The sequence below is a fragment of the Coturnix japonica genome, unplaced genomic scaffold, assembly GCF_054131305.1.
Source record: "Coturnix japonica strain WE unplaced genomic scaffold, WE-NBRP24 Scf049, whole genome shotgun sequence".
Taxonomy (NCBI): domain Eukaryota; kingdom Metazoa; phylum Chordata; class Aves; order Galliformes; family Phasianidae; genus Coturnix; species Coturnix japonica.
The window spans coordinates 2,025,039-2,050,441 of NW_028188952.1; the positions used below are offsets into that span (position 1 = coordinate 2,025,039).

At 44.8% G+C, this 25,403-nt stretch overlaps 1 protein-coding gene across 12 annotated transcripts; it reads left to right on the forward strand.

Annotated features, from left to right (window-relative positions):
* The first annotated feature begins 1,673 nt into the window (after window positions 1-1,673).
* Window positions 1,674-25,288, forward strand: ATP6V0A1 (ATPase H+ transporting V0 subunit a1). 12 transcript variants are annotated; one of them, XR_014940777.1, is made up of 23 exons: window positions 1,674-1,742; window positions 1,952-2,090; window positions 2,263-2,341; window positions 2,638-2,735; window positions 3,114-3,242; window positions 7,814-7,917; window positions 8,754-8,880; window positions 9,780-9,862; window positions 10,550-10,643; window positions 11,980-12,192; window positions 12,832-12,982; window positions 13,166-13,305; window positions 13,820-13,977; window positions 14,415-14,505; window positions 15,242-15,360; window positions 15,677-15,893; window positions 16,099-16,206; window positions 16,978-17,052; window positions 18,718-18,825; window positions 20,530-20,802; window positions 20,888-21,005; window positions 21,160-21,331; window positions 24,490-25,288. XR_014940777.1 is itself a non-coding variant. In XM_015885703.3 (23 exons), the coding sequence occupies exons 2-23, from the start codon at window positions 1,974-1,976 to the stop codon at window positions 24,581-24,583; spliced, it is 2,613 nt and encodes an 870-aa protein (XP_015741189.2). In that variant the 5' UTR covers window positions 1,674-1,742; window positions 1,952-1,973; the 3' UTR covers window positions 24,584-25,288. The 12 variants fall into 12 exon arrangements, 9 of the variants coding, with proteins under 9 accessions (XP_015741189.2, XP_015741191.2, XP_015741190.2 ...); XM_015885703.3 differs by lacking the exon at window positions 20,530-20,802 and adding an exon at window positions 19,418-19,435; XM_015885705.3 differs by lacking the exon at window positions 20,530-20,802 and adding an exon at window positions 19,418-19,435 and having other exon boundaries at window positions 7,835-7,917.
* The last annotated feature ends 115 nt before the right edge of the window (window positions 25,289-25,403 follow it).

Here is a 25,403-nt window from a genome sequence, read left to right on the forward strand (position 1 = left end):
CACAGCTCAGCAAGGAATGCAAAGCTCTGAAACTCCAACTGCCTCTCTCCTTTACCATAAGTCTAAAGGAATTATGTGCAACGAGAGGAAAAAACAAAAACATCGAGCAAACGGCGCGGGAAGCAGCTGGAAGGAGACACTACAGCTGTATGCATTAAGGGAAGGCTGGTCCAACCCACTCTTGACATCTGCCCCGGCAGGCAAATAAAACAAAGGCCCTACAAAGTTTGGTTTATCCAGGCTCATGTACCTCAAACCAGTACTGGAAGAAATCCTTAATTCCTAGCATACAAGCTGGGGAACCCACTAGACACAAACAGATGTATAGGAACATTGTTTAATGAGGACTATTGCTGCAGTTAGCACTTTCTGTGCCCCCGTGTTCTCTGCCATGTGACAACTTGCTTTTCAATGCTGTTTACCCACAGCACCCCATTGATCTGGATTTGGTTTCAGCAAGTTGTGTTGTGTAGCTTCCACTAAAGGTATTATGTCATGTATTAAAAATAACTTGCTTTTCTACACCCTGTTTTTTCCTGGAGGGACCTTTTTCCTGAGCATTTATTTCCAGCGTTTGTTGCTGATGAGTCAGTTCCATGTAAAAAAAACTTTCCCTGCTGCCAGGCAGCAACGAAGCTGCGCAGTTGTTTGTCACTGGGGAGATCTGCTCACAGTGGATTCCCACAACTGTCTCCTGTGAAACTTTATGTTCAGGTCACGATGCAGAGCAGCATTTTCTCTTTCTTGTTCCTTCTGTACCTTCATTGCAGTCTGTGTGCCTCAGGTTCCCCATTTGGGAACAAAAGCAACAACATCAGACTGAGTATGTCAATCGAGACAGAGCAACATAAACCAACAGAGCAGGGATGTGGTTTTAGACTCAATACTCAGTAGAACACATTCAGCACCCGCAGCAGTCACACCCCAGGCTGAAATGCAATGAGTAACATTCTATGTTAAGGCTCGTTTCATTTCAGCCATTTTCTGCAGCAGAGACATACCAGGCAAAGCCAATAGGTGGCAAAGTGCAGCTTTCCTTTGGGAGCCCTCCCCGGTTTGGACACCCAAGGGCGAGGATTCGTCTCTGTCTTTTGCAGCAGTTTCTTGGCGCTGTTATTGAATGGATCGAGTTCGACCTTTGGATCTTCCTGTCGGCAGGGGACAGTCCAAACAGGAACGAGCATCGCTCAGCTTCGATGAAAACACCCCCAGGTGTGTGTAGTGCAATAAAGGAAGGTAAACACAGCATGTAACAAACAGCTGTTTGCTGCTCGATTCCATTGACTCCAGTGGCACTGCACGTATCGCAGGGCAGCTCCACCATGAGATGGCGGCTGCAGTGCTGGGCACAGGGCCCGGCATTGCCCACAGCAGCAGCAGGGCTAAGGAGGAGATGGAGGAGAGCGGCCTGGCCCTGCAGGTTGCCCTGCCCCTGGTGTGTCCCACAGGCCGCGGCTCCAGCACCAACACTGTGTTGCCCCACGTGACCGCTCCCCGCACACGAGGCCAGGCCGCGCCCTCACGCCTCGGCCACGACGGACGTGACGTCACTGCCCGCTGTGACGTCAGAAATGCCGCAGTGCGGTACAACGCGTCACTTCCGCTCGCCCTGTGTCGTCACTTCCGGCGCGGCCCAGCGAGTCGCGCCGTCGCTAGGAGACGTGCGTGGTGACGTCACGGCCGGGCGTCGCAGCCGGGCAGCAGCTGGTGGCCGGGCGCTGCGGGTCGGGGCGGGGCGGCAGGTGAGGCCGCGGTACCGGGATCGGGCGGGGCGGGGCGGGGCGGGGCGGGGCGGCTCGGTCCGGTCCGGTCCGGCGGGGTTTCTGTCCGGCGGGGCTGAGGCTTCGCTCCGCCCCGTGCGAGCTCGAAGGACGCGTGAGGGGGCGGCGGGGAGACCCGGCGGGCCCATCCCGTTCTCCTGCCGCGCCTTCATCGCTCCTCCTCCGCTCAGGGGCCGCGGGCACCGCGTCAACATGGGGGAGCTGTTCCGCAGCGAGGAGATGACCCTGGCCCAGCTGTTCCTGCAGTCCGAGGCCGCGTATTGCTGTGTCAGCGAGCTGGGCGAGCTGGGCAAGGTGCAGTTCCGAGACGTGAGTATCGACAGCCGGGGGAGAAACGGCCGGAACCGGGAGAACCGGGAGAACCGGCTGCAGCCTCCCCGTGCTGCTGCTGAGCCCGCACAGCAACAACCCGCCGCCCCCCGTCCATCAATGGGGTCCGTGACATAACGGTGTCATTGAGGAAACGTTTTTCTCTTGACAGCTGAACCCGGACGTGAACGTGTTCCAGCGGAAATTTGTTAATGAAGTCAGGAGGTGTGAAGAGATGGACAGGAAGCTCCGTACGTCCCTCACTGTGCCCGTAACGCTGCAGCTTATGGGGAAATGAGGAATGTGGTTTAAGCCTAAAACAGTGTTAAAAGGCAAAGTGCAGGTTGGAGAACCTCAGGCTGCCTTTCTCCTGAGCATCAGCCAGTCAGGATTCCTCCAAGGATTCATTTCCTGGTTAAAAAATAACCCAATCACGAAGTCTTGTAGGTGAAAGGACCCACAGATCAGCCTCCAGATGTGGGTTAAAGGGGTGATAACTTGAATCAAGGTGTCTTTTCAGCCAGTGTTAATGGACCTGTCTTTCCAGGATTCGTTGAAAAGGAGATCAAAAAAGCAAATATTCCCATCATGGACACGGGTGAAAATCCAGAGGTGCCATTTCCACGTGACATGATTGATTTGGAGGTAATAATGTGTCCTAAGACTTAAAGTCATGGTTTTGTAATGTTGCTGTCAATATTCCCCATCATAACGTCATGTGCAGTATGAAAAACTCTTTGGCAGCACAATTTATAGTGGGTCAGTGTTGAGGCTGTGAAGGGTTTGTGATGATCTGAAGAATTCTGTGAGTCCCTCCTATAACGGGGACTGCCCGAGTCTGAAATGTTTCGAGCAGCCTGAAGAGAATGTCACAAATAGCCTGTGTGCAGCCTCCAGAACTGCAGGCAAATCACATGGGGGCATAACACAGACTGTCTGTGCTATTTTAGTAGATTTAATGGCACTTATTTATTCAGTTGCTTTAAGGCACTTCTTTTTTTCTCTTCTTTCTCCGTCTTGCAGGCAAACTTTGAGAAAATCGAAAATGAGCTGAAGGAAATCAACACAAATCAGGAAGCTCTGAAAAGAAACTTCTTGGAGCTGACAGAGTTAAAGTTTATACTGCGTAAAACTCAGCAATTTTTTGATGAGGTCAGAATACCGGGTGTGGGGCAGCACGGGGGCAGCAGGTTCTCCTCCTCAAACTGCCATGTTTATTCTCAAATATATATTTTAGTTGTTGTTTTGGACAGCAGATTCATCTTCCTGCTTTACCTAAGAAACTGCTCAAATTGTGTTCCATTTCTCATGCAGCACACGTAGCCACCCATGATCTACCTCTTTAATTATTTTGTTTTAATTTAGACAATGGTTTCACTAAAAACACGCAAAATAAAGTAGCAGTGGTTCTGAAAGCGTGTTGACAGGACAGAAGTTTGGTGCTACAGTGGGCAAGTTTCATCATTATGTGTATAGATAGGCAGTCATGCCTCACTTACACAGAGGTATTACAGTCAAACTTCAGTGTTTGAATGTTATATGGAGATTGTTCATTAAGTCGTAAGACAAAGTTCAGTGAAGTCAATGGATTTATTTTTAACATGTTGAGCCTTTGATCAAGCCCCCAGAATTTTTAGAAGTAAGTTCTAGAGGAAAACAACATTTAAAATCATTAATGTTTTGTCAAGTGAGAGTTAGGGCAGAAAGGGCCACCCATCTCTTGTGTCATTTGTGATATAGTGGCCTAAAGCCTGAATAACAGAAGGCTTGAACCTTCATCTTGAAGCATAAGTACCTCAAAACCTTGAAGGTTTTGTCAAAGAGCTCCCATGTGGTTTTTTAGAGTAGCAAAGACATGGTGTTTGCTGAGAACGTGCCCAATTTCCTCTAATCAATGATTGATCAGAGAGTTCTTAATGGATGTGGCTTTGGTGTTCACAAAAGCTGTGATCAAGAGGAGCTGGGCTTCTGCAAACTTCAGACTGTTTATCTGACGGTTTTTCCCTTGGCTCAGGGTGTCTGTCCAGGCATTAAGATTATTCTTGTGCCAAAACAAGCCTTCCTTGCTGCTGATGTAGATACTGCCCATGTGATCTGTTGGTTGCTCATGGGATTTGTTCAGTACTAAAAGTCTGGTCTTCGAGTGTTGAATGCCCACGTGGAGGTTGCTGAGAGTCTCTTTGGACGAACAGCGTGAACTTGATAATCTGTTACATAGCTGCATTAAGATGCTGATAGCTCTCCTGTTCTAACTGAATATTTAGTAATATTAATATATTAATATTTAATTAATAATATTTAGTGTATTAATTGCACTCATTGAGAGCTGCCTACTGCCTTTTTTCAAGGATGGTATGAACACACTAAAATGAATTTTCTACTTAAAAATCTGTCCAGTCACTTGCATATGGAGTCCTTGTGTCAGACTTCAATGAACTGGCCAGTGAAGGTTTAGATATTTATCCTCCTATTTGATAACTGTTCTTTGTAATAATAAAATGTCACACACTACGATAGATAGAAGCGAACTGAGCAGTTCATGTGTGAAGTTCACTGAAGGTGACAGAACGTTGTTTCTCTTCACACTGTAATCACAAAGCTGTGCGTGAGGTCCTGACTAACCCAGGACTTCTGAGCCTTGTGCAATCCTACGTATCCTCAAACGTTGAATGCTTTACTTTGTCATGCTGTCATTTGCACAGTACCTTCAACACTTGAAGACTTCAATAAGTTGTAATCAGGATTGTGCTATTCATAGTAATAAGTTGCACAAGAAATGGCTTGCTGCTTAGTCTTTTATATTTAGCATTTGCTGCCTGGAGTTTCTGCGGTGGGGGTGGGAGGTTGTGAAATTCTTTCAGTTCTTCTTATGACCATTCTTGTTAGCGTAGCCATTTCTTGTTTCAACACACCATGTTGATGATTATGCTCCTTTTCTTAGTCTTCTTGTCTTTGCTTATGAAGAACAGTATGGGCTGGAGAGATTTCTCTGAAAGTTTTGCCATAAGCATCCTAAAGTGTGAGCATAAAAGAAGACTGGAAAAGTAATGGTTAATGGCATGCAGTCCCCGTCTCTCTTCCCTCTGACTCTTCTCATCACCTGCTTTTTTTCCTGTCTGTTTCGCATCTGCCATTTCTGTCTGGGCTCTGGGTTAATAATCCAGATGGTGAAATGAACCCCTTTCAGTTCTTGTGAAAATTGATTTCTGTTTTGATTGTGACCTGGAAGGGGCTTGAATTGTATGGTGCTGTGGCTGCAATCCAGAGCCAGCACAGAGCAGAACCTGAATCAAGAGTGTGGAAAACTAAACTTTTCTCAGATCTTGAGATTGAAGGTGCTGATGGGGGTGAACACTTAAACTGACTGTGACCTGATGTCACAACAACAACAAAAACACATAGAAACAACCTCACAATAACTTTGATGTTTTGCTCACTGCTGGAGGCAGCTTTTGCTCGAAGGGCATTTCCTAGAGTTTTCGTCTTTCTGCATCGTTGCTGATGGCACTTTGGTTTCCTTGCAGTCTCTCCACTTTCTGTATGTTAATTCTTTTAACACTGACACACTTATCCTTCCAGGACGGAGCAGATCTTACCACATCATTTCCCTTCTAGGAAGAGTGTTATCATCAAATTAAAGCACTTGGGAGATAAAGAACATATTGTTTTTTCTTTTACATACAGAAGAATTATTTGTATAAAAGTTCTTGTTTAGTGGAGCTAGTCCAGCCATCTCTTTTTTTTCCCTAAGCTGTTTTGTTTGGTAGTATTGCTAAGCAGGATCTCTCTTTGTTTGCAAGGTGTCCCATCTAAAGGGCACAGCCCTAAGAGGTAGAATTAAACATGCTAACCATGTGGTGATTAGCAGCTGTGCTTCAACTAGACTGACACTGCCTCACCAGCATTATCAGAGCATCTTGCTGGCTGATAAATACAATACAAGCCTCTTGAAATCCTAACTTTGTCTCATCGTTCTCCAACATCCTGAAATCTTAATGTCAAACGATCACTGTTGTGTTTGGTGTGTATGTTTTTTTGGGGGGTATCAGACTTATGTTGTGTTCTCTATGGAAAAAAATATCTATATGTATTCACGGAGTTTGTTTGATGTTGCAACAAGTTGACTTAAAGATGAATGAACCAGAGTTTTGTTTTACCATTCCAAAGTAAATTGGGGGCTCTCCTACTTTTGTAACATCTGTAAGCTAAAGCAAATGTGTGAGCTGCATTTCATCAGCCTTACAAAAGCTTTCCTTGCCCATAGTCAGTGCTTCTGTTTGGAGGCAACTAAAACATTGCAGTTTTCCACTAAAACTCTTGTGCAACTTGCACAAATGAAGGCAATATGCTGTACTGACAAACTGGCTGTATACTTTTGCAAGGCTGTGTTGCATGCATGCATTTTACATGTTCTGCTCTCAAACTCTACCTTCAGGTGTATTGTTGCAGTCTCCCCAGTGGGGCAGAACTGATTACAGAAGGTAGAATTTGGCTCTCTGTGCTGAGGGGCTCTGTGCATTTCTCCATTTCACCATATAAGCTGCAGAGGTAGAAGTAACTGTGGAATGGGGCTGTGGATGAAACATACATGAATTCTTCTGTATGTGCACAGGGGGATGTGGTCTGAGCATCCTTCCTGACTCAAGCTGCTGATTATTTCAAGCTATGTTCCCAGGAATTCTACTCTGCAAGTTCCTTGCAATGTGGGGCTGTATGAACCACTTCCTGTTTTAGTGCATACTAGTCAGTAACTGAATAGTATCCTCATACTGCCTTAAGCAATGCATCTCACTTATCTGGAATAATAAATGCAGTGAATGGGGTAAATGTCTTGAAGAATAAATGGATTTAAGCCCGAAGCGTGTTTCTAAGATGCAAGTATTGTATTATTCCTGGAGGGAGGACTTTTTACAGCCAGTAAGGAACAATTGTTACCCAGTACTTGTAAATCATGTTGCTGACTCTGACTGCATCACAGTGACATGACAAGAAGCGTGGAATCCATCAAAAGATTATCACCTGATTCCAAGTGAAAAAGGTATTGCCTTGTTTCTGAGACGTGGCAGAAGGCAGACATGGAGAGGGTATGTGCATCACGCATAACTGGTTGTAGGGTTGCAACCTTGCAAAGTGAAAGGCTGCCCTAAGGTTAGGTAAAGTGTCTGTGATGAACTCAGATGAACAACAAGCTTCTGTCTGTGTACCAGGCTGTTGTAAGTGTGACTGTAATTCCACAGGCACTTCTGAGTGCCTTCAGCATCTTTATTAATATGCAGAAAATGCTCAAACAGGGCAAGACTGAATCAGCTTCTACTTTTTTTTTTTTCTCTCCACTTAAGATGTAAGAAAAGATGACTAAGATGTGTCACTGTTTTATGCAAAAAAAAAAAAAATGAAAAAAAGGTTCTTGGGAACATAACTTGTAATTAAAACATATATGTATTGGAATTCTACCTTTCCTCAGACTTATGTGTCCCACAGCCTGTTCATTCTGTTACAGCAGCCTTCAGACCTTTCTGCTTTGCTTTGCCATTCCATTTCTTCCTCTTGTTTTCTTCCTCTTGTGTTTCTGTGATTCTTGGTGTTTTGTCTGTCACCTGTATCCTTTTTCTGCTGTTTTGTTCTCTCTTTTTTTTCTTTTGTCTCCCCAAACTCTCCTGGTTCCTCGTTCCCTGCATGCCACTAACTAGTTTCATTAGATGTTAATTGATTTGTGAATTCAGGCTGAATTGCATCATCAGCAGATGGCGGATCCAGACCTGTTGGAGGAGTCCTCTTCACTCCTGGAGCCAAGTGAGATGGGAAGAGGTGCCCCACTACGGCTTGGGTAATGACAATTTGTGCCTTCTTCTGTCTTGTGTTAGTGCAGCTGACTTAAGGTCGTTCTGCAGAGTCTGCAGTGATTTTAGCACTGTTGCAGGGTTTTGGCTGGTGCTTGAAGCAGGTGGAGGCTGACCTAAAACTGTCTGTTGGTCTGTGTTCTTGTCCTGCACTTCATGCTGCATGAAGTTTCTCTCTACATGAGGAGCTGTACTAGAACTGTACTAGTCTATTCCTTGTAAATCTGTTCTCTTTGCTTTTTCAGACACTGAGCTCTCACAGCTTTGTTGAAACCAGTAACTGAGCACATACTGCTATGAAAAACCCGTGGTTCTGTATCTTTGTCACAGTTAGGCCTAGTTTCCTTGACAAGGGGGTGAAGGGACCCACGGATCCATGCCTTGGGAAGAAGCTGCTTCCAGGCTGTTTCCATACGTGTGTAACTCTGTGTGTGGACACAGGGATTTGAATCAGTGAGGTCTTCATGTGCCTAGAACGCTGTCAGTGGTAACCTTGACCGCTATAATCCTTCACGTGTGACGTGCCAGGAACCTGATAAAATGAGCAGCAGTGAGCTTAGAAACTGTATGTCTAAATGCATTTGTTTCCTCTTCTAATGAATGACTTTTTAAATGGGCAGTTTCATTCTGTTAAGTCTCAGTGTTTGGTGTAGTTAAGTTGTTTTATCTCTGGGAACATAGAGAACTTCCCATAATGCTTAAAGTATGACTTTCAAAGTGAGATTTTTGTTGCTTTCAATACATGCTGAGCTGCAGCTGGTGTTTTGGGTTCAAGGTAGTGTGCTGCTGTAAGTGCCGGGCTCACACACTGTCCCCTCTCCAGGTTTGTGGCTGGAGTGATCAATCGCGAGCGAATCCCCACCTTTGAGCGCATGCTGTGGCGTGTGTGTCGAGGGAACGTGTTCCTGCGTCAGGCTGAAATTGAGAACCCCCTGGAGGATCCCGTAACGGTAAAGTTATCCATCGTTTACAGTGGCAAAAGGCTCAGATGGGTAAAGGGATCCACTTACAGTTTTGTGCCTGGGATTTTTTGCAATTGGGGCTGGTTTTACATAGTGTCCTCTGCTCAAATATGTGGACAACACGTGAATTTTTGGATCTTAAAGTGTAAAAAGAAGGGCTGTATGAAGGCTGCCCTGGAACAAAGAGAAGCGTACTGAACTCAGTAATTGCCTCTGTTTCTCATGCAAGGCTCCCTTGTTCTCTTGTCCTGACTGCTGGTAGCTGACCTGTTGAATTATCTGTCAGCAATGAGAGGCTTTGTTCTTAATGTTCAACGCTTCCTTAAATTGAGGTTACACCTAATGTAATTAATTTCTAAACATTATGGAAAGATTTCCTAAGTAAAGTAGAACAATAACTTGTCAACAAATGCAGGAAAGGGGAACTGGCTACCAACATGAAAACAGCTGTGCAAGGAATGCGCTCTTGGCCTCCCTGGAGAAAAAAGGCCACCAAACCCCATCATTTTTTTAGTTCACTCATTTTGCTTGATTCTGTAGTCTGCTGCCTACAGTAAGTGCTGATACATCTATTTCATCGCATCCCTGTTCTTTTGGCAATTTTCCCCAGATTTTCATGTTAATTCTGTGCGATAGGATAGATAATCTGGAGCATTTTGCTTCAGTAAATGCAAATATAGAAGTAATACTCTATATTGAGGCCAAGAAACCCTAACTGTAATCCTTGTGACTTTCTGTGTTAAGGTGCATTTTTGACTCACTGTACAATTATGACCTCTATGTGTACAGATCCCAGTGAAGGAAAGTAAGACACTGTTGTAATTTGCTGTAATGCTAATATTTGGACCTAGCTGGGCTGTTACAACACACCCTTTCTTCTGTTCCAGGGGGATTATGTGCACAAGTCTGTATTTATCATCTTTTTCCAAGGTGACCAATTGAAGAACAGAGTCAAGAAGATATGTGAAGGGTATGTAAGTTACTTGAAAGTCTTAGAGCTGGGCATCTTGTTACATGTAACTCTCATAGAATAACACTTAAATATTTGAAACACGTTGAAATGGCTCAGTATCCCTAGTTTTCAGCTCTTTGTTCGGTGATGACCTTAGGAGTACATATTTTGTCAGCAAATAAAACGTACCAGATGTAACTGTATCATGTTTTACAGTCACGTTGGCTGTTCCCTAAGCCTATAATGCTCATAGCAGACAACTGCTTTGTGTTAGGGAATGCCTAGAAACAATGGAGTTTGTGCTGAACTCTCAGGCAGACCTATTGGGCTGCCAGCAGGCAGTATTGTCATGGGAGACCAACGGAGACTGCTTCTAGCAGCAGCTGCATTGGCATGATAGGAGCACCCTGAACTGGGCTGGCTAATCAGCTTCATAACAGTGCTGTTGGGACTATATCAGTACAGGGAACAGAGGGGTTTTTTGTTTGTTCATTTTTCCTTTCTTTAGTGTTCAACTTTTGTTTTGGCCTTAAGCAAACTTCTCTGCCCATTTGATTTAAAGACTGAAACAGTGCTTGGCAGGCTTTGCTGATACTAAGATGCTCCTTGCTTTATTTCTGTGTTTAGTCTCTGTCATCATCTGTTCCTCTGATGGGTTAATGTTCCTCCCATCTTTGTTACTAAGGCAGCTTGCATGTCTTTCAGATTCCGTGCCTCCCTCTACCCATGTCCAGAAACACCACAGGAGCGGAAGGAAATGGCTTCTGGTGTCAATACCAGAATTGATGATCTCCAGATGGTAAAATAAATGCAGTTGATACTTGTTTGTTTAATTAGTAGTTGAATTTGTCTTTTGGTCCTATTAGAAGAGGAGAATTGTTTTGTCCTTATTAGGTGATCATATTTTCAGCTGAGACCAGCACCGAGCGCTTCAGGAAAGCTGCTTGGAGGCTTTCTGCTCAGACATTTTCTTTTTCAGACTTTAGAGAGGTGGTTTGATCTTTGCACGTCTGAGCAGTTAATTATATACATGTAAATACAGTGTCAATATAGAACTGAATACCAGGGAGCAGAGAGGAACATGCATGGGTAAGAAGATACTGTACTTCCAGCTCTGAAAGCATGCTTGTATAATTGCCTGTTTCATCTGCAAGAGCTTAGAAAACATTTTATAACATGTCTGCTTGTTGAGATAACAATGCTAATTTTAACCTACCATGTTTTTTCTGCCTGTCTTTGTATTTTCACTTTTTGCTTTCCTAAAGAGTTTCTGCATTATGATCAAACTGTTGTGCAGCAGCCTGAATGCTTGCAAAAAGCAGTGAGCACATAAATCTACTAAGTGCCAGCTCTGAAATATTTCACAATTGCTTCAAGGAGAAAAGGCAGTATGTCATAATGCAGGAAAACTGGAGGGATCTGAGATAAAGATGAAGGAGAAAGTTCAGGAACTAAAAGGAAAGAGTTGCATTTGAACAGCTTATTTGATACAGAACCCGTATCAGGGTGAAAGATTTGTGGTGCAGCTGTTTAGTAAAGTAGATAAGAATGCAGAAGCAATTTGACTATTAACATTCAGAGCTGCATGTGATAGCTGTGCCGTGTCCTCACTTTCCCTTGAGTCTCAGACTTTCCAGGCTGGGAATCTGACTTTGCCTGAGATAGACGTGTTCCAGTTAGAAAACACTCTTAATAGAAAACACTTCATCCTTTTCAGGGGGAAAAAAAAAAGAAAGTAATATTGGTGGGGGGTGTTTAAGGTGTTTATACCTCTCCTGCAGAGCTCTTCTCTGCTCTTTTAACCTGGGTGGAGGAAAAAATGTTTTCTGTTGTCTCTGAACAGCTTAGCTCATTGTTTGAAATATCCACTGACCTTGGGGTTGGAGGAGGAAAGTAGTCAGACTATACCTGGAAAGAAGCCCTAAACCCTTTTAGTAGAACTAATTGATATGGAAACTAAAGCATTGCACGCATGTGGAAATCTTGTGCGTGGGATGGGGGGCAAGGGCTTATTGCTCCATTGTCTGGTGAATAAAGCTTGTCTTGTTGGTCAGCCCTACTTCACTCTGCTCTTTGGATGCTACGAGTTTTGGCTGATGATTTTGCCTCATCTTTGTCTCACTTTTCCATGAAAGGTGCTGAACCAAACGGAGGATCACCGCCAAAGAGTTCTGCAGGCAGCTGCTAAAAATATTCGGGTCTGGTTCATCAAAGTCCGCAAGATGAAGGCCATCTACCATACCCTGAATCTGTGCAATATTGATGTGACACAGAAGTGTTTGATTGCTGAAGTCTGGTGTCCCGTAGCTGACCTCGATTCCATCCAGTTTGCTCTCAGGAGAGGCACTGTGAGTAACTGCTGCACTGCTCCTGTCTGCTCCTGTTCAAGCAGATTAGCAACTGTCAGCAAATGCAAGAGGAATGAATTGATTTTTCTGGAAACCATCCCTTTAGGCTGTTTCAATCAGCCCTCACAGAGGGCAGTTTATCTAACATGCAGGAGTCATGGCTTATAGGTATTCTGCTGTGCATCTCACTTTGTTACAAACATGTTGTGTAAACTTTCAAGCTCAGGAAAGTACCATGATACCATCATTTGGTGCATCTAGTTAACCTGGCTGTGCTTTGTAGTCCTGCTGTTTTTATATACAGTGGAACTTAAAGGAATGAGCCAGAACTTTAGCAAGCTCCCTCTGCTCATAAGTAATGAAGAGTCGGGTGCCTTGGGAATCTTGTCATTTTCAGAAAAAACATTTATGTCCATACTAGAAGTATTTCTCCTGTTATGTGATGGGGAGAGCAAAGGAAACTCGGCAGCTCTCTTCAGTGGTTCAAGAATATTTCATTGGGCAAGCAGACTACAAGAATGAAAGCTGGTACTTCTCCAGATGCCAGCAAGAAATAAACGTTTTACTCTGCCTTCCTTTGCCCTGAGGATGTTTTCTAATCCTGATTTGTTTTTTTGTTTGTTTTTTTCTCCAAAACAGGAGCACAGTGGTTCCACTGTCCCGTCTATTTTGAATCGGATGCAAACCAATCAGACCCCACCAACATACAACAAAACTAACAAGTTCACTTGTGGCTTTCAGAACATTGTTGATGCTTATGGCATTGGAACTTACCGGGAAATAAATCCAGGTAGATCCATACTTTAAGAAGCAATGAAGTAACTTTTAGCCATGGTGTTTCTCCATGTTGAGTGGAGATTTCTAATATGGTACTTTGCAGCTTATGGAAGTGGGGAACAAACTTGGGAATCTGCACTATAGTAAATCTGGGCTTGGTAAAATACAGTGCACTAGGAGTGTCTTTCTCTTACAGCCCCATATACGATCATTACCTTCCCATTTCTGTTTGCTGTGATGTTTGGAGATTTTGGCCATGGGATCCTGATGACTCTGATTGCTATTTGGATGGTGCTTAGAGAGAGTCGGATTCTGTCACAGAAAAGTGACAATGAGGTAAGGAGAGGAGGCACCCTCAGCTTTGTGTTTAATACAGAGTTGTGACTGGATTTACTTGTATCTTCCTTTTTGTTACTCCTTGAAACTCCAGGCACAGGAGCAGAATGCCGGGTCTGTGTGCCACTCGCTGGGTAGCATCATTTCACAGTAACATTCAGTTTCTGTTTTTCCTTTCGGAAATTTGTAGGAAATTATTTCTTTCAGGTGCTTGAAGGAAATTGTTTATTGAGTGCAGTTGGGCAGCTGAGCTGCTGTAAATGAATCACCCAAAACCAGATCGGATCGTAAAGGCTTGCAATCACTGCACATTTCCTCATGTTTGTGCACACAGTTTCAGGTTCTGTTCTTGCAGAGTTACCTCTTTCACTCTTAATCTCCCCCAAAATGGGTACTGTGCTGTCAGTCCATGGGCCAGCATTGCTTGTTCTGCCACTGACTGATCTGGCTGTTTTGTTAGTATGGGAGATTTCCCTTGTTCTCACAGACTTTCTTTTCTCCTCTTTCATATTAGATGTTCAACACCGTTTTTAGTGGTCGATACATCATCCTGCTGATGGGACTGTTCTCCACTTACACAGGCCTTATCTATAATGACTGCTTCTCCAAGTCTCTTAATATGTTTGGTTCATCTTGGAGTGTCCGGCCGATGTTCTCAAAAGCCAATTGGACGTGAGTAAATGGTTCTGAATTGAATGAAGCATGACAGTGACAAGTAGGTGATTTATCTGTCACCATTGTCTTACCAGCTCAAGAAGACAAAAACTTCTGAACTCATTTTCAAGTGGAATAGGAAGAGGGGTACAAATGTGATACCTCTCAAGTTTCAAACCTTCTTGTTTTCAGAAAACTCATAAAGATGCATAAAGCACCGTTCTTATCATTGACAGCAAGATTCCTGTCCCTTGGTCTTTTCCTTGTGATACAGAATAACAGGTCAAGAGACAGGCTTGTTACTTGTTTGGCAAAACTCTAGGGCTGCATGGGAACCTTCACGTTCTCTCATTTTGAGATATCCCTTGCTCTCACAAGGAAGAATGCTGTTAGTTTTAAAAGGAGGTCAATGTTCCTTGTGCTAACATTTATATAATCTACTTATACCCAAACAGAGATGAACTGCTTAAGACTACTCCTCTGCTCCAACTGAACCCCGCGGAAGCAGGAGTGTTTGGTGGACCCTATCCCTTTGGCATTGACCCGGTAAGAACTCTTCCTTCCTCTGCTGTCCTTCAAGAACATCCTGTGTGTAAACACAAAAGGATCTGTACAGTTCACTGTGAGTTTTCCACATTGTAGCAAAAGGTGTTTGAAATAGTTATGAATGATGATGTAAATGGATCTGGTTCCAAAGAGGCTGTGGTTGCAGGATAGAAAGACTTATTCTTGGGATCATGAAAGATTTCTTCCTCACCCTTTCCACCCTGCATTTTAATCATATCTTGTATGAGACTTTAAACATCACTTTATGAACTTACTTTTTTTCCTACTTTGGGGAAAGCCAATTCCCTCTTTCCAGTCAGTCTTGGAAATACAACTTCTGAGTAACAATAACTTTGTAGCTGCCTGCTTCGATAACACTACTCTGTGCTTTTAGGATCTGATAGAAAAATTCGCATGTGTTCCACATGAAAGATGAGGTGGCAGAAAGTCAGAACTTGTGTAATTTCTCCTTGAAAAGCACAAACAATTTTTTGTCAAGATAACAGCCCTCTGTACGCCTTTCCCTGCTGCTCTTGCCAAAATGAAAATAAGCAAGGTTTGATTCCTGCTCTGGTGGTGGGATCAGTCAGGGTTCTTATCAGAAAGGCTGTCTGCTGAGTTTTCCTGAGCAGATATCTGTACGACAAACACACACTGTTAGCTTAAATGGAACATTCTCATTCTTTTCTGTTTTCCTTTTACTCAGTGTTTGGCTGACTCAGTGTTTTTTTCACAGATCTGGAATATTGCCAACAATAAACTGGCCTTCCTCAATTCATTTAAGATGAAAATGTCTGTGATTCTTGGCATTATCCACATGCTCTTTGGTGTCATGTTGAGTCTCCTCAACCACATGTAAGATCTTTGTTCTGTTTTTCTGATGGGGTGGAGAGAGAATTTCTCCGGGTGTAGTTTATGTATCAGTTTAAGATGCAGAAACCTCAGTCTTTAACCTTCTGACTGAAGGGCATAGTAGTTATTTCTGTCTGTGTATGTATAACTATACGTGTCAAGTAATTAACTGTGTTTAAGTCATAGCTCTTGGAAGCTCACAGCCTCTGCAGTTTTGTTACAAAACTGCTTTTTCCTTCTCTTTTAAAGTGTTTGATCTGCATAAGACTAATGCAAACTAGATGTTATTTTAAACTTTCCTCTTTTTACTTCCCTCTAGATATTTTAAGAAGCCACTGAACATATACCTGGGATTTATTCCAGAGATGATTTTCATGTCGTCGCTGTTTGGATACCTTGTTATTCTCATTTTCTACAAATGGACAGCCTACGATGCTCACACATCAAAGGAAGCCCCCAGCCTTTTAATACATTTTATCAACATGTTTTTGTTTTCCTATGGTGATACCAGTAACAAGATGCTTTATAAAGGGCAGGTGCGTACTGTTGCTTGAATTGTAAGATCAGAGGTGATATTTGCCTTTGATTGACCTTATAATAATTGTAAAATCAAGAGAGTGTCTGCGTGAAGCATCCACGTACTCTGGGAATTCAGCCATTCATTGTTGCCTGAGACTGCCTGAAAGGGTTTGTGTGATCATGGACTGCTGCTAAATCATCTGAGGTTTGTTTCTTTTACAGAAAGGACTCCAGTGTTTCCTTGTGGTGGTGGCATTGCTGTGCGTGCCATGGATGCTGGTAGCTAAACCTCTGGTCCTTCGCCATCAGTATTTAAGGAGAAAGCACTTGGTGGGTGACTACCTTGTATATTTTCAATATAAGAACTACTTATAATTGAAAAGCAGTGTTTTCCACCTTGTCCCTGGTATGTGGGTTCACACAGTGTTACAGACCTGTAAAGGCTCTCTGCGTTTTCCTGGGCATAGAGGCAGGTGGATGTTACTGGAGATGAAGTATTGCCTGCCTGCTTCTCGAACTGGATCCAGCATCAAACCAGCTTTAAAAACCCTTCCTGTTAGTATTGATAAAAACAATAAAACCACCTTGAGCATTGTCAGCTGGTTCAGGAACACAGTCTTACTTGTTGCTGGATGCACTTCTGGGCCTTTCCTAGGGTGATGATGTAAAAGCAAAGAAGTTAACTGCATTGGCTGATAGACTTAATGGCCATCTTTGATAAAGCAGTTTGGATGGTTTAAAAAAGAAGATAGCAGAAATCTATTTCTCTTTTTTCTTTTTTTTTTTTTTCTTTTTTTTTCTTTTTCTTTATGTGAGAGATTATCTCCTGGGGTAATCTCTAGGTTTCCCAACTGTATTGTAAGGAATCTTCCCTATAAAAAGCAGGATCTTGGCACATGTGCACTGGGGATACTTGAAAATTCTCCCTGCATGTATGGCAGATAGCTTTCGGGATGTTAAGTGAGTCAAAGATCAGTTCAGTTAAAGACACTCCCTCTCCCTTCTCTGACCATCTTTCATCCTCCCATGTCCCCTCCATTCGTCTCCCTTTCTCTTTTTGTTTTCTTCTTCCTCCCTTTCTTTTCTTCCATTCACTATCAGGAAGGGCAGCCCGTGGAGGCCCAGGTCAGCACAGTCCCGAACGAGCAGGCACTAGAGGCAGCAGCGGCTGCAACAGTGAGTGGATCTAAAAATCACCTGATGGATTCATATTGAATTAACAAGAGAGCATGAAATGTACCTGAATTTCATAAGTGAATGACTACTGCACCTTTAGGGTGAAAGACGCTTTCTCTTGGAAAGAGCAAAGTTCAGCAAAGTTGATGCATTCTGGAAGAGCTGCCAGGCTGCTGGATAATAGTTACATGCGCACAGAATGCAGACACACTTCTTTGCAGGAGTGTTGCTGAAATCACAACCTGCAGAGCAGCACAAGAGTTCGTTGCTGCCACATCCCCCCCCAAGTTAAGTTCCCCTTTTTCCTTTTCTTGCATATTTGTTTAAGCTAGAGTAGGATTTTTTTCATTGAAGCATTTTTGTTTACATTCTGTGTTCCAAGCATGTTAGTGATGGCCTCCCAGCAACATCAAAGCAGTAATTACTGGTTTGGGGCATCTGTGCCTCTGTAGGGACTTTGACTTCGAGCTGCTGTAAAGTGGTGGTGCACAAATAAGCTGCAGGCAGCCCTTCGGTCTGAAAGCTTTCTGGGAGAGCGAGGATTGCAGCATTTACATTGCAGCAGCTCCAGAACTTTATCTTCTCTTCTGTATGTTGTATTTCAGTTGGGTTTTAGTTCTGAATGCTACCTCTAAAAGCTTAAGTCTTTCAAACTATGAAACAAATTGTACTTTGTGTCAAAGGTGGTTTGGGGACAACTCAGCTGTTGGCTCCTGTTTCTATTATGAAATTTTAAGTAGCTACACAGGTCAGAAAAGACAGTGCATCTCTTGTGCATAATTCACCCAATGCATTAAGTGCATCCAATGGAAGAAGCTGTGAGTGAAGATGTTTGCTTGAAGTGTGGTTAGAACTGTGAAGCTGGTTGGAACTTTGGGAGCTGTGTTTAAGTTTGGCTGCAATGAACAGACACAAGTTGAGCGTGAAGGAAGAGCTTCAGAGTACAGGTTCACACAGACCAGGAACATAGAAATGGAGCAGTTCTCTGCATCCTGTCTTGGCAGTGAGACTGTATGTGCCTGCCATAAGCCTCACGTTAACTGTGCAGTGACTGCAGTCATTGGGTGACTACAGAAGGGGTTTCAGATGGGTTTGTGTCTTAGTCTTTCCTACTTGGAGTGCAGTGGATTTATGGCTGTCAGACGCTGAATGTCAAAACAATTATCTATAAAAGGAACTGTTTGCACAATGCAGAATTTCCATGTGAGGGAGAGTGTGATTTCCCACGGGTGTTGGTGTGCCTGACGTGGTGTGTGTGTGCATCTGTGTGAGCCACGATGTGACTTGTCTCATCTGCAACAACAGTGGTGTTTCACTCAGTTTCTAATGCTTGCTTCACAGCTGCTGTTGTGCAAAGCGTTGGTTCACATCAGTTACAGCAAACGTCCTCATGAGAGATTTGGTATTTATTATACTTAGGCTTGCAACTACTTTATAGAAATGTATCAAGTATTTGTTCAGATTTCTTTTTCCCAGCCTTACAGGATTCAGCATCTTTTCCATCCAAGCTGAGAAAAGGAATTGCACAGCTGATTAAACCTGGGCTTTAATATTTTGTCTTCTTCTGTGAGCGACTGCTGCTGCACACGGAGTCATAAGAAGCATCTGCTGTTAGAGGAAACCACAAACAACATTTTTTATTCTTTCTTTTTCTTCATGTTTTAGGGAACACACAACTTCGGTGGGATCCGGGTGGGCAATGGACCAACGGAGGAGGATGCTGAGATCATCCAACACGATCAATTATCTACCCATTCTGAGGAGGGGGAGGAGGTAAGCACCTGAGTGTGCTCTGTCTCAAATCAATGCATTTGGGGACAGAACGTGATAGTTTGGCTGTATTTCCAAGCTGTTTAAATAGCAGCATTCTCAGAGAAGTGGTTTCATAGCAGTAAAGTACTGCAGTCTAATGGTCATTCCCAGGACTTCAAGGCAGAGAAAAAGTATAATTTGCTGGCAAAGGAAAATTCAGCTCTGTTTGTCTTCATTAGGAGCCACCATCTCGCAGGCTGTGCAGTGAGGGATGCAGAATGCTCCCACACACAGCACATGCCCTGGCTGACGTGCAGTTTGTTTGTGCTGTTTGCTTCTCCAATGATAGCCAAAATCCGAGGCCATTTTTCTATAGTAGTGAGATCCTAGTTTTTGTATTTGCTCTGGCTGTGGGGTTACATTGGCTGCTTTGTCTCACCTCTGGTGGAGAAGAAAAAGGAGACTATCTCTTTACTTTGGGAGTTTTTTGCCTCCATGTAGTGCATGTGATTTGTTACTGCTTTACTGTGTCATGGTTAGGAGGGAATGATTGAATGTGTCATGATTAATGTTGACTGAGACACCACACTAAATGTGAACTTATGTTTTCAAGCCTACAGAGGATGAGGTGGTAAGACTACAGCCAGCTTTGCTGCATTCATGTGTATCTGGAACGTTTCCCATTGGTGTAAACCACGCACTGAACTGAGCGTTATGTCATGGCATCTTCCTTTCCAAAAGATCCAGCTATTGACATGCTAAAGGCCATCTTTAATCCTTCATACAGTGTCATGCCCACTAACAGACCTACGATCACTACGTTTCTTTAGCTTGTTTGTCTTATCCCCTGCCTGCAGATCTCTTAGTTTACCCAGAAAGCTGTTGAGCCAGGACTATGAAACTGAAACATTCAAGCATTTAAACTTCTAAAGAAGTCTCATTTGCCTTAAGTTGTGTCTTTGGTAATTCTGCACTGCAATAAAACATTTAAAGCTGGTAGGCTTCTCCCCCTCCCCCCAAATGACTTCAATTTTAAGGACAATATTGGTCATTGCCAATGATAAAATACAACAGATCGGGTCCAGTTTTCATACAGTTCAGCAGCTGAACTATCTGCCCCCAGCAGAGTGATGGACTCTCTCCAGCAGTTGCATGTGTCTGTGAATTGTCATTGTTGAAATATTTATTGCATTCCTCTAATTGCACACTGCTGTGCAGCGTGTGCTGGGAGGTGGCACTGTTTGCTGGGACAGGTTTTACTGAAGAATGCTGCAGCTCTCACTCTGCGGAGGAAGAATTACACTTTTGACAGTTGGTTTAATTTTGCTGCTTAAAATATTTGCTGCCCTGCATATATTGAGGGTGAAATGAGAACAGAAATAGCCTGCTGTGCATGCCTGGAATGCAGGTCACTCCGTGTCTTTAGAATATCACGTTGACTTGACTTAAATATGAGCAGTTTCTGAAGCACAGATTAAATCCAAAGCGTAGGGATTGCTTTTGCAAGGTGAGCAATAAGAAGCTGTCCTTCGTGGCAGACTTTCTTATGGTTTTTTAATTACTGTTTCAAAAAATTACCAAGGCACAGAGACTTATTAATTGTACAAAACCGCTTTGTGCATTATGTTTGCTTTCAGAGGGGATAAGTCCCTATTTTGCAAAACAGTCTTTTCACAGAGGTGCATTACACAGTATTGACTTGGAATACTGTCTCTTCTCTTGTAGAAGTACATGCAGTTTACCAGTGAACTCATACAAACACCATCTTGTTGCTGTACAGTCTTTTCCTGGCAGAGTCAATGGTAGAATTCAAAATACCTTGATTTTGTGCAATAGGACATGAAAACAGTCCTTAAAGCTGCAGCAGTGAACTGTCTTTCTACAAAACCTAGTAAGACAAGAGAATTTGGTTTTAATTCATAAAACTGACAAGCTAAACCAGGAGAAGACAGTATCAGTGTCTAAGTTCAAACACGATGTCCTTGGTGATAGCACCAGGTAGTTTGCTTGTCCTCCCCACTCTGCCAGCCCTTCCTCCCTGCACATCTCGCAGCTTTCTTCATTTTCTGTGTTCACTTTGCAGTTTGACTTTGCTGACACTGTGGTGTACCAGGCCATCCACACCATTGAGTACTGCCTGGGGTGCATCTCCAACACCGCGTCCTACTTGAGGCTCTGGGCTCTCAGTTTAGCCCATGCACGTGAGTACTCCTGGAGTGGAAATTCAGCTCAGTGTCACTTCATTATGGTAGAAGGTTTTTTCCTCGACTTCAGCTTTTGCTGTATAAGAAAAGTGCAGCTCGCTTCTTGTTGGATGCTCTGAAATGAGTCCTTTTGTCTCTCTTCTCCTGGCAGAGCTCTCGGAGGTGCTCTGGACCATGGTGATCCACACTGGGCTCAGCGTGAGGAGCCTGGCTGGAGGCTTTGGCCTTTTCTTCATTTTTGCTGCTTTTGCTACCCTGACGGTAGCAATTCTCCTGGTCATGGAGGGCCTGTCTGCTTTCCTCCATGCTCTTCGCTTGCACTGGTGAGTTACAGCAATGATCATAGGCATAAACTTTGCTTAGAAACTGTGGAGGGAGAGCAGCTGAACTCTAATTAAAAATAAATTAGACCTGAGCTTTGTGACCAGGAAATGCAGGGCTGGCTGTAGCCATCTTGTGCCGAGGGAGCCCATGTGGGGGCTGCTGCTGAAAATGGCTGCTGGATGGTGCTTGTGTTTTTCCTGGCTTCCAGCCTAGGAATCTGCATACCAGCCACTCGAGGCCTTGCTGGCTGGTGTTTCCTCATCCTCACACTGCTGTCACTGTACTGCACAGTTCCATCAGTGTGAAAGGAGTTCTGCACACCCTGCCCAGTCTTGCTGCTAACAGTCCAAGGAGAGCAGAGGTGCCATGCAGAGCACAGCAGGGCCTTGCTGGGAGCTGCAGAACTGAAGCTCTTGAGTCATATTTTCCCTGAACATGTTTCAAACTTGTAAAACCTTAGATTACATTCTCTAAGATAGAACCTGCTCAAGTTTAGTCTCTGAACAGCGATCTGGAGGCAGTACTTCAAACTGAATGGGATGTGTTCTGCGTTTGTTTGGATTTCCATTATCAGTGGAATGAAGGGTGCACCTGCAGCTGTTCAAAACAACATGCTGTTAACATTCCTTTTTGTTTCCGAGCTTGAAACTGGTGAACTTCCAATGGTGTGTGTGTTCCGTTCTGAGAAGGAAGGTGTGTGGGGGGAAAGAAAATAAAACTGCCCTGGGAGGAGCAGATCAGATTTTGTGACTTGAGGACAAGAGTCACCTATGTGGAATTCTGAAGGTATGGGTGGTTCACCCTTCCTGGAAGGGGGAGTCATTTAACACGTCTCATTAGTGAGAACAGATTCTTCCCAGAGTTCTACTTAGCAGTGCCAGATGAGGAAGACTTGCTGTGTGCTTTTGCAGAACGCGTGCATTCCTTCTGCAGGCTGGGTTCTTCTGGGGGCATTTTGGGGTGGAGAAAGCACTCAAAGTGCTGCCAACATTGCAATTCCATATCAGTTCTGCAGGAGCTTGGTAGCTGCCCGAGCTGTTCCTTTCATTGCAACATCACCATACTGAAATATAATTCTGTGTTTGCTTTTTTTTGTTTGGCTTTCTGGTTTGACATTGCTGCTCATGTCCATGTATCTTCAGGTACAACAAATGTGGTCAGCCTCAGACAGCCATGCGAAATAAATGAAGAGCTGCAGTTCTGTGCTGCCCTGGCTGGCTGCTCCCAGCTGTAAGCTGACCCTGCCCTGCGTGGGCAGCGCCTGCAGCCCCCAGGGGTGTCACTTTCTGGAGGCGTGGGTGTGCTGGGGCCGTGTCCTGCTCACCGCCCACCTCCCCACCCACCTGCCAGAATCCCAGTTATTTTTCTTTGTAAAGGTCAGGAGCTTGGGCTTGTCCTCTGGGCAGCCGTACCTCGTCTCCCTTTGTAGGACAGAGTGACCTGTGGCATGAGAACCTGCTGCCATCTGGGCAAACCTGCACCCTGATCTCTTGGTGCATGCAGAGCGTCTGCCCTCTGAACCACTGCTGGCCTCGTGTGTCAGCACTGCACTAAGAATCCAAATAACACGTACGAATTTACCCTTATACTGAATGCAAGTTGGGTTTCCTGCCCAACAGGCATCTCTCTCTCCAGTTGCTTTCTGCTGGGGCTGTGAGCTGCCCAGTTTTCCAAACAGTCTGGGAATTCTTTGACTGTCTGTTGGACAATGCATGCAATTGCAGCACTCAACTATTGCTATGAGAAAATCTGTTTGTTTTGTTAATGCAATGCTGTTCATTGACAGTGCGGTGCTGTGCAGTAGATTCTTTTGCAGGACTTGATCAGTGTTGAGGGCAGTTCAGCAGCAGAGGCAGCTCACAGACAGTGAGTGTTCCTGGACACAGCAGGTTCTGATTCCAAAAGGCACCTCAGGTTCCTCTGCACAATTGCAGGAAGAACACGGAGCCGTTCAAGCTGTGCCATTTAGTTAAAGCAGTTCTCCAACTCCAGCAGTTCTCCAGCCTCCCAGCAGCCGCTCCCTGAGTTCCAGGCATCCAGCTGCCCACTCAGTCTGCCCAAAAGGCGCTTTCTGATATCAGGGTCAGCTGGAACAGTTCATCACTGGGGTTAAAGTTGCACTTACAGTGGGGTCTGTGTGAGTCAGATACCCGACCAGCTGCCTCTTGTTTCCCTTTGCTTACGGAATCGTTCCTGACTCACAGAGCACTTATGGAGATGATTGAGGCTCCTGACAAACTGGTGCCTGTTGGCAGGGAGCCCTTCCTCCCACATGGAAAATCCTGCTCATCCCAGGGATTCCTCTGCAGGGAGCTCTGATCTCATCTGCACCAACAGGCAGCAGAATGCATCGGGGAAAGTGTTGTTTTGAAGGTTTCAATCCTGAGCTCAGAAGCCACTTTTTGCCCTGAAATACCAGATTTTGCCTCAATCCTCAATTTGGGGAAAAAATAACTGAGTCTTTTTCTACTTGTTCTGAATGGCGTTTTGAGCTGCTGTGCCACCCGCTGTCTCCTGGTTCCTGCAGACGTGGTGTTTTGGTGGACCACGCAATGGAAAGTTTTCCTCACGAGGCTCATGGAACATTGTGCCTGTTCTTATTGTGCCTGTTCTTATTGTGCCCCATGGGGTCCTTTATTGCTGTTCCTGACCATTGCAGGGATCTCCAGAATTAGTCTTTTTTTAAAGCGAGTTCCTGGGGGCAGTGAGCAAACCAGGCCCCGCTGTGTTCCCATCAGACAAGGTGCTCATTGTGAGCTCAGGAGCTGTGTGGGCTCAAACCAAATGCGCTTCAGCAAACAAACAGCAGTCAGTGGTGGTGCAAGTCAGCGCAGCATCACGAGGCTGGGTGTTGTTGCAGCTCAAATGGAGCTTTTGGTAGCGTGACCTTGCAGTGAGCACCGTGTGCTGCTCGTGGGGGTGGTGGGGAATCCTTCCTGTTTTTGTTGCTCTCTGTGTTGCCTGTGGGTGGGATTGGAGCCCTGCAGTTCTGTGCTCCGGAAACATCACAGTGGTTTTTGTGCCAATGGAAGCGCTACGTTATAATATTTCTCTTTAAAGCTTCACTTTTTATAGTCCATAAACAGCTACTTGCTAATCCCTGACTCCTATGAGGGACCTGCCTTCCTGACCAGCAATTACCTTCCTTCTCATGCAGGATCGAGTTCCAGAACAAGTTCTACACTGGCTCAGGCTTCAAGTTCCTCCCGTTCTCCTTCGACACCATCCGCGAGGGGAGGTTTGACGATTAGCGTCCCCTGTGCTGCAGCCCCGTGCTCTGAGCCCTGTGTCCCCATAGTGAATGTAACTTATTGCAGCCTCTGAGTGCTGATGTTCCTGGGTTAATGAGTGACGCCTCAAAGAATCGTCCCCCTCCAGTCCCCGCTGCAGCGTCTCGCTGTGGTGTCACCGAGCTGCTCGTGCTGTGAATTTCCTGCGGGTCTATCAGGGTATTTGAGAGTAACGGAGCTGCAGCTGAGCGGGCAGAGGGTGCAGTGCCCACAGCACGTGGGTCCTGCTCAGGATAAGGGGCTTTGGGGGCACTTTGGTGCAGTTCCTCCACGTCTCCGCTCCATCCCAGTGCAGGTGCAACGTGCACTGTGCAGAGTGGGGGCAGCTCCGGCCCTTCTCGGCCCGTTGGGGTGCAGGGTTGTGTTGTGTTGTGCATTGTGTTGTGTGTGTTGTGTTGTTGTGTTGTGCTGTGTTGTTGTGCTGTTTGTGCTGTGGCTTCTAGTTGTAACAATATTGTGTGTGAGCAGAGTAGAACAGGAGCACGAACCCCCCCCACCTGGGAGCATCTCCTGCATCGTGTGTGTGTGTATGTGTGTATGTGTGTGTGTATCTGTGTATCTGTGTGTATTATCTGTGTGTGTCGTTGCGGTGCTCGGGGCAGTGACGCGGTGGCTGGAATCACTGTTGGCATTAATCGATGTCTGCATTAAAGGCGCTGAGCTGCACTGCGGGCTCCGGGCTGGTTTTGATCGGGGTCTGACGGGACCTGCGGCCGGTTGCGTTGGGTGCTGAGCTGCGGCCGTTCCCGTCCCGTTCCTTCCCGTCCCGGTTCCCGCCGTT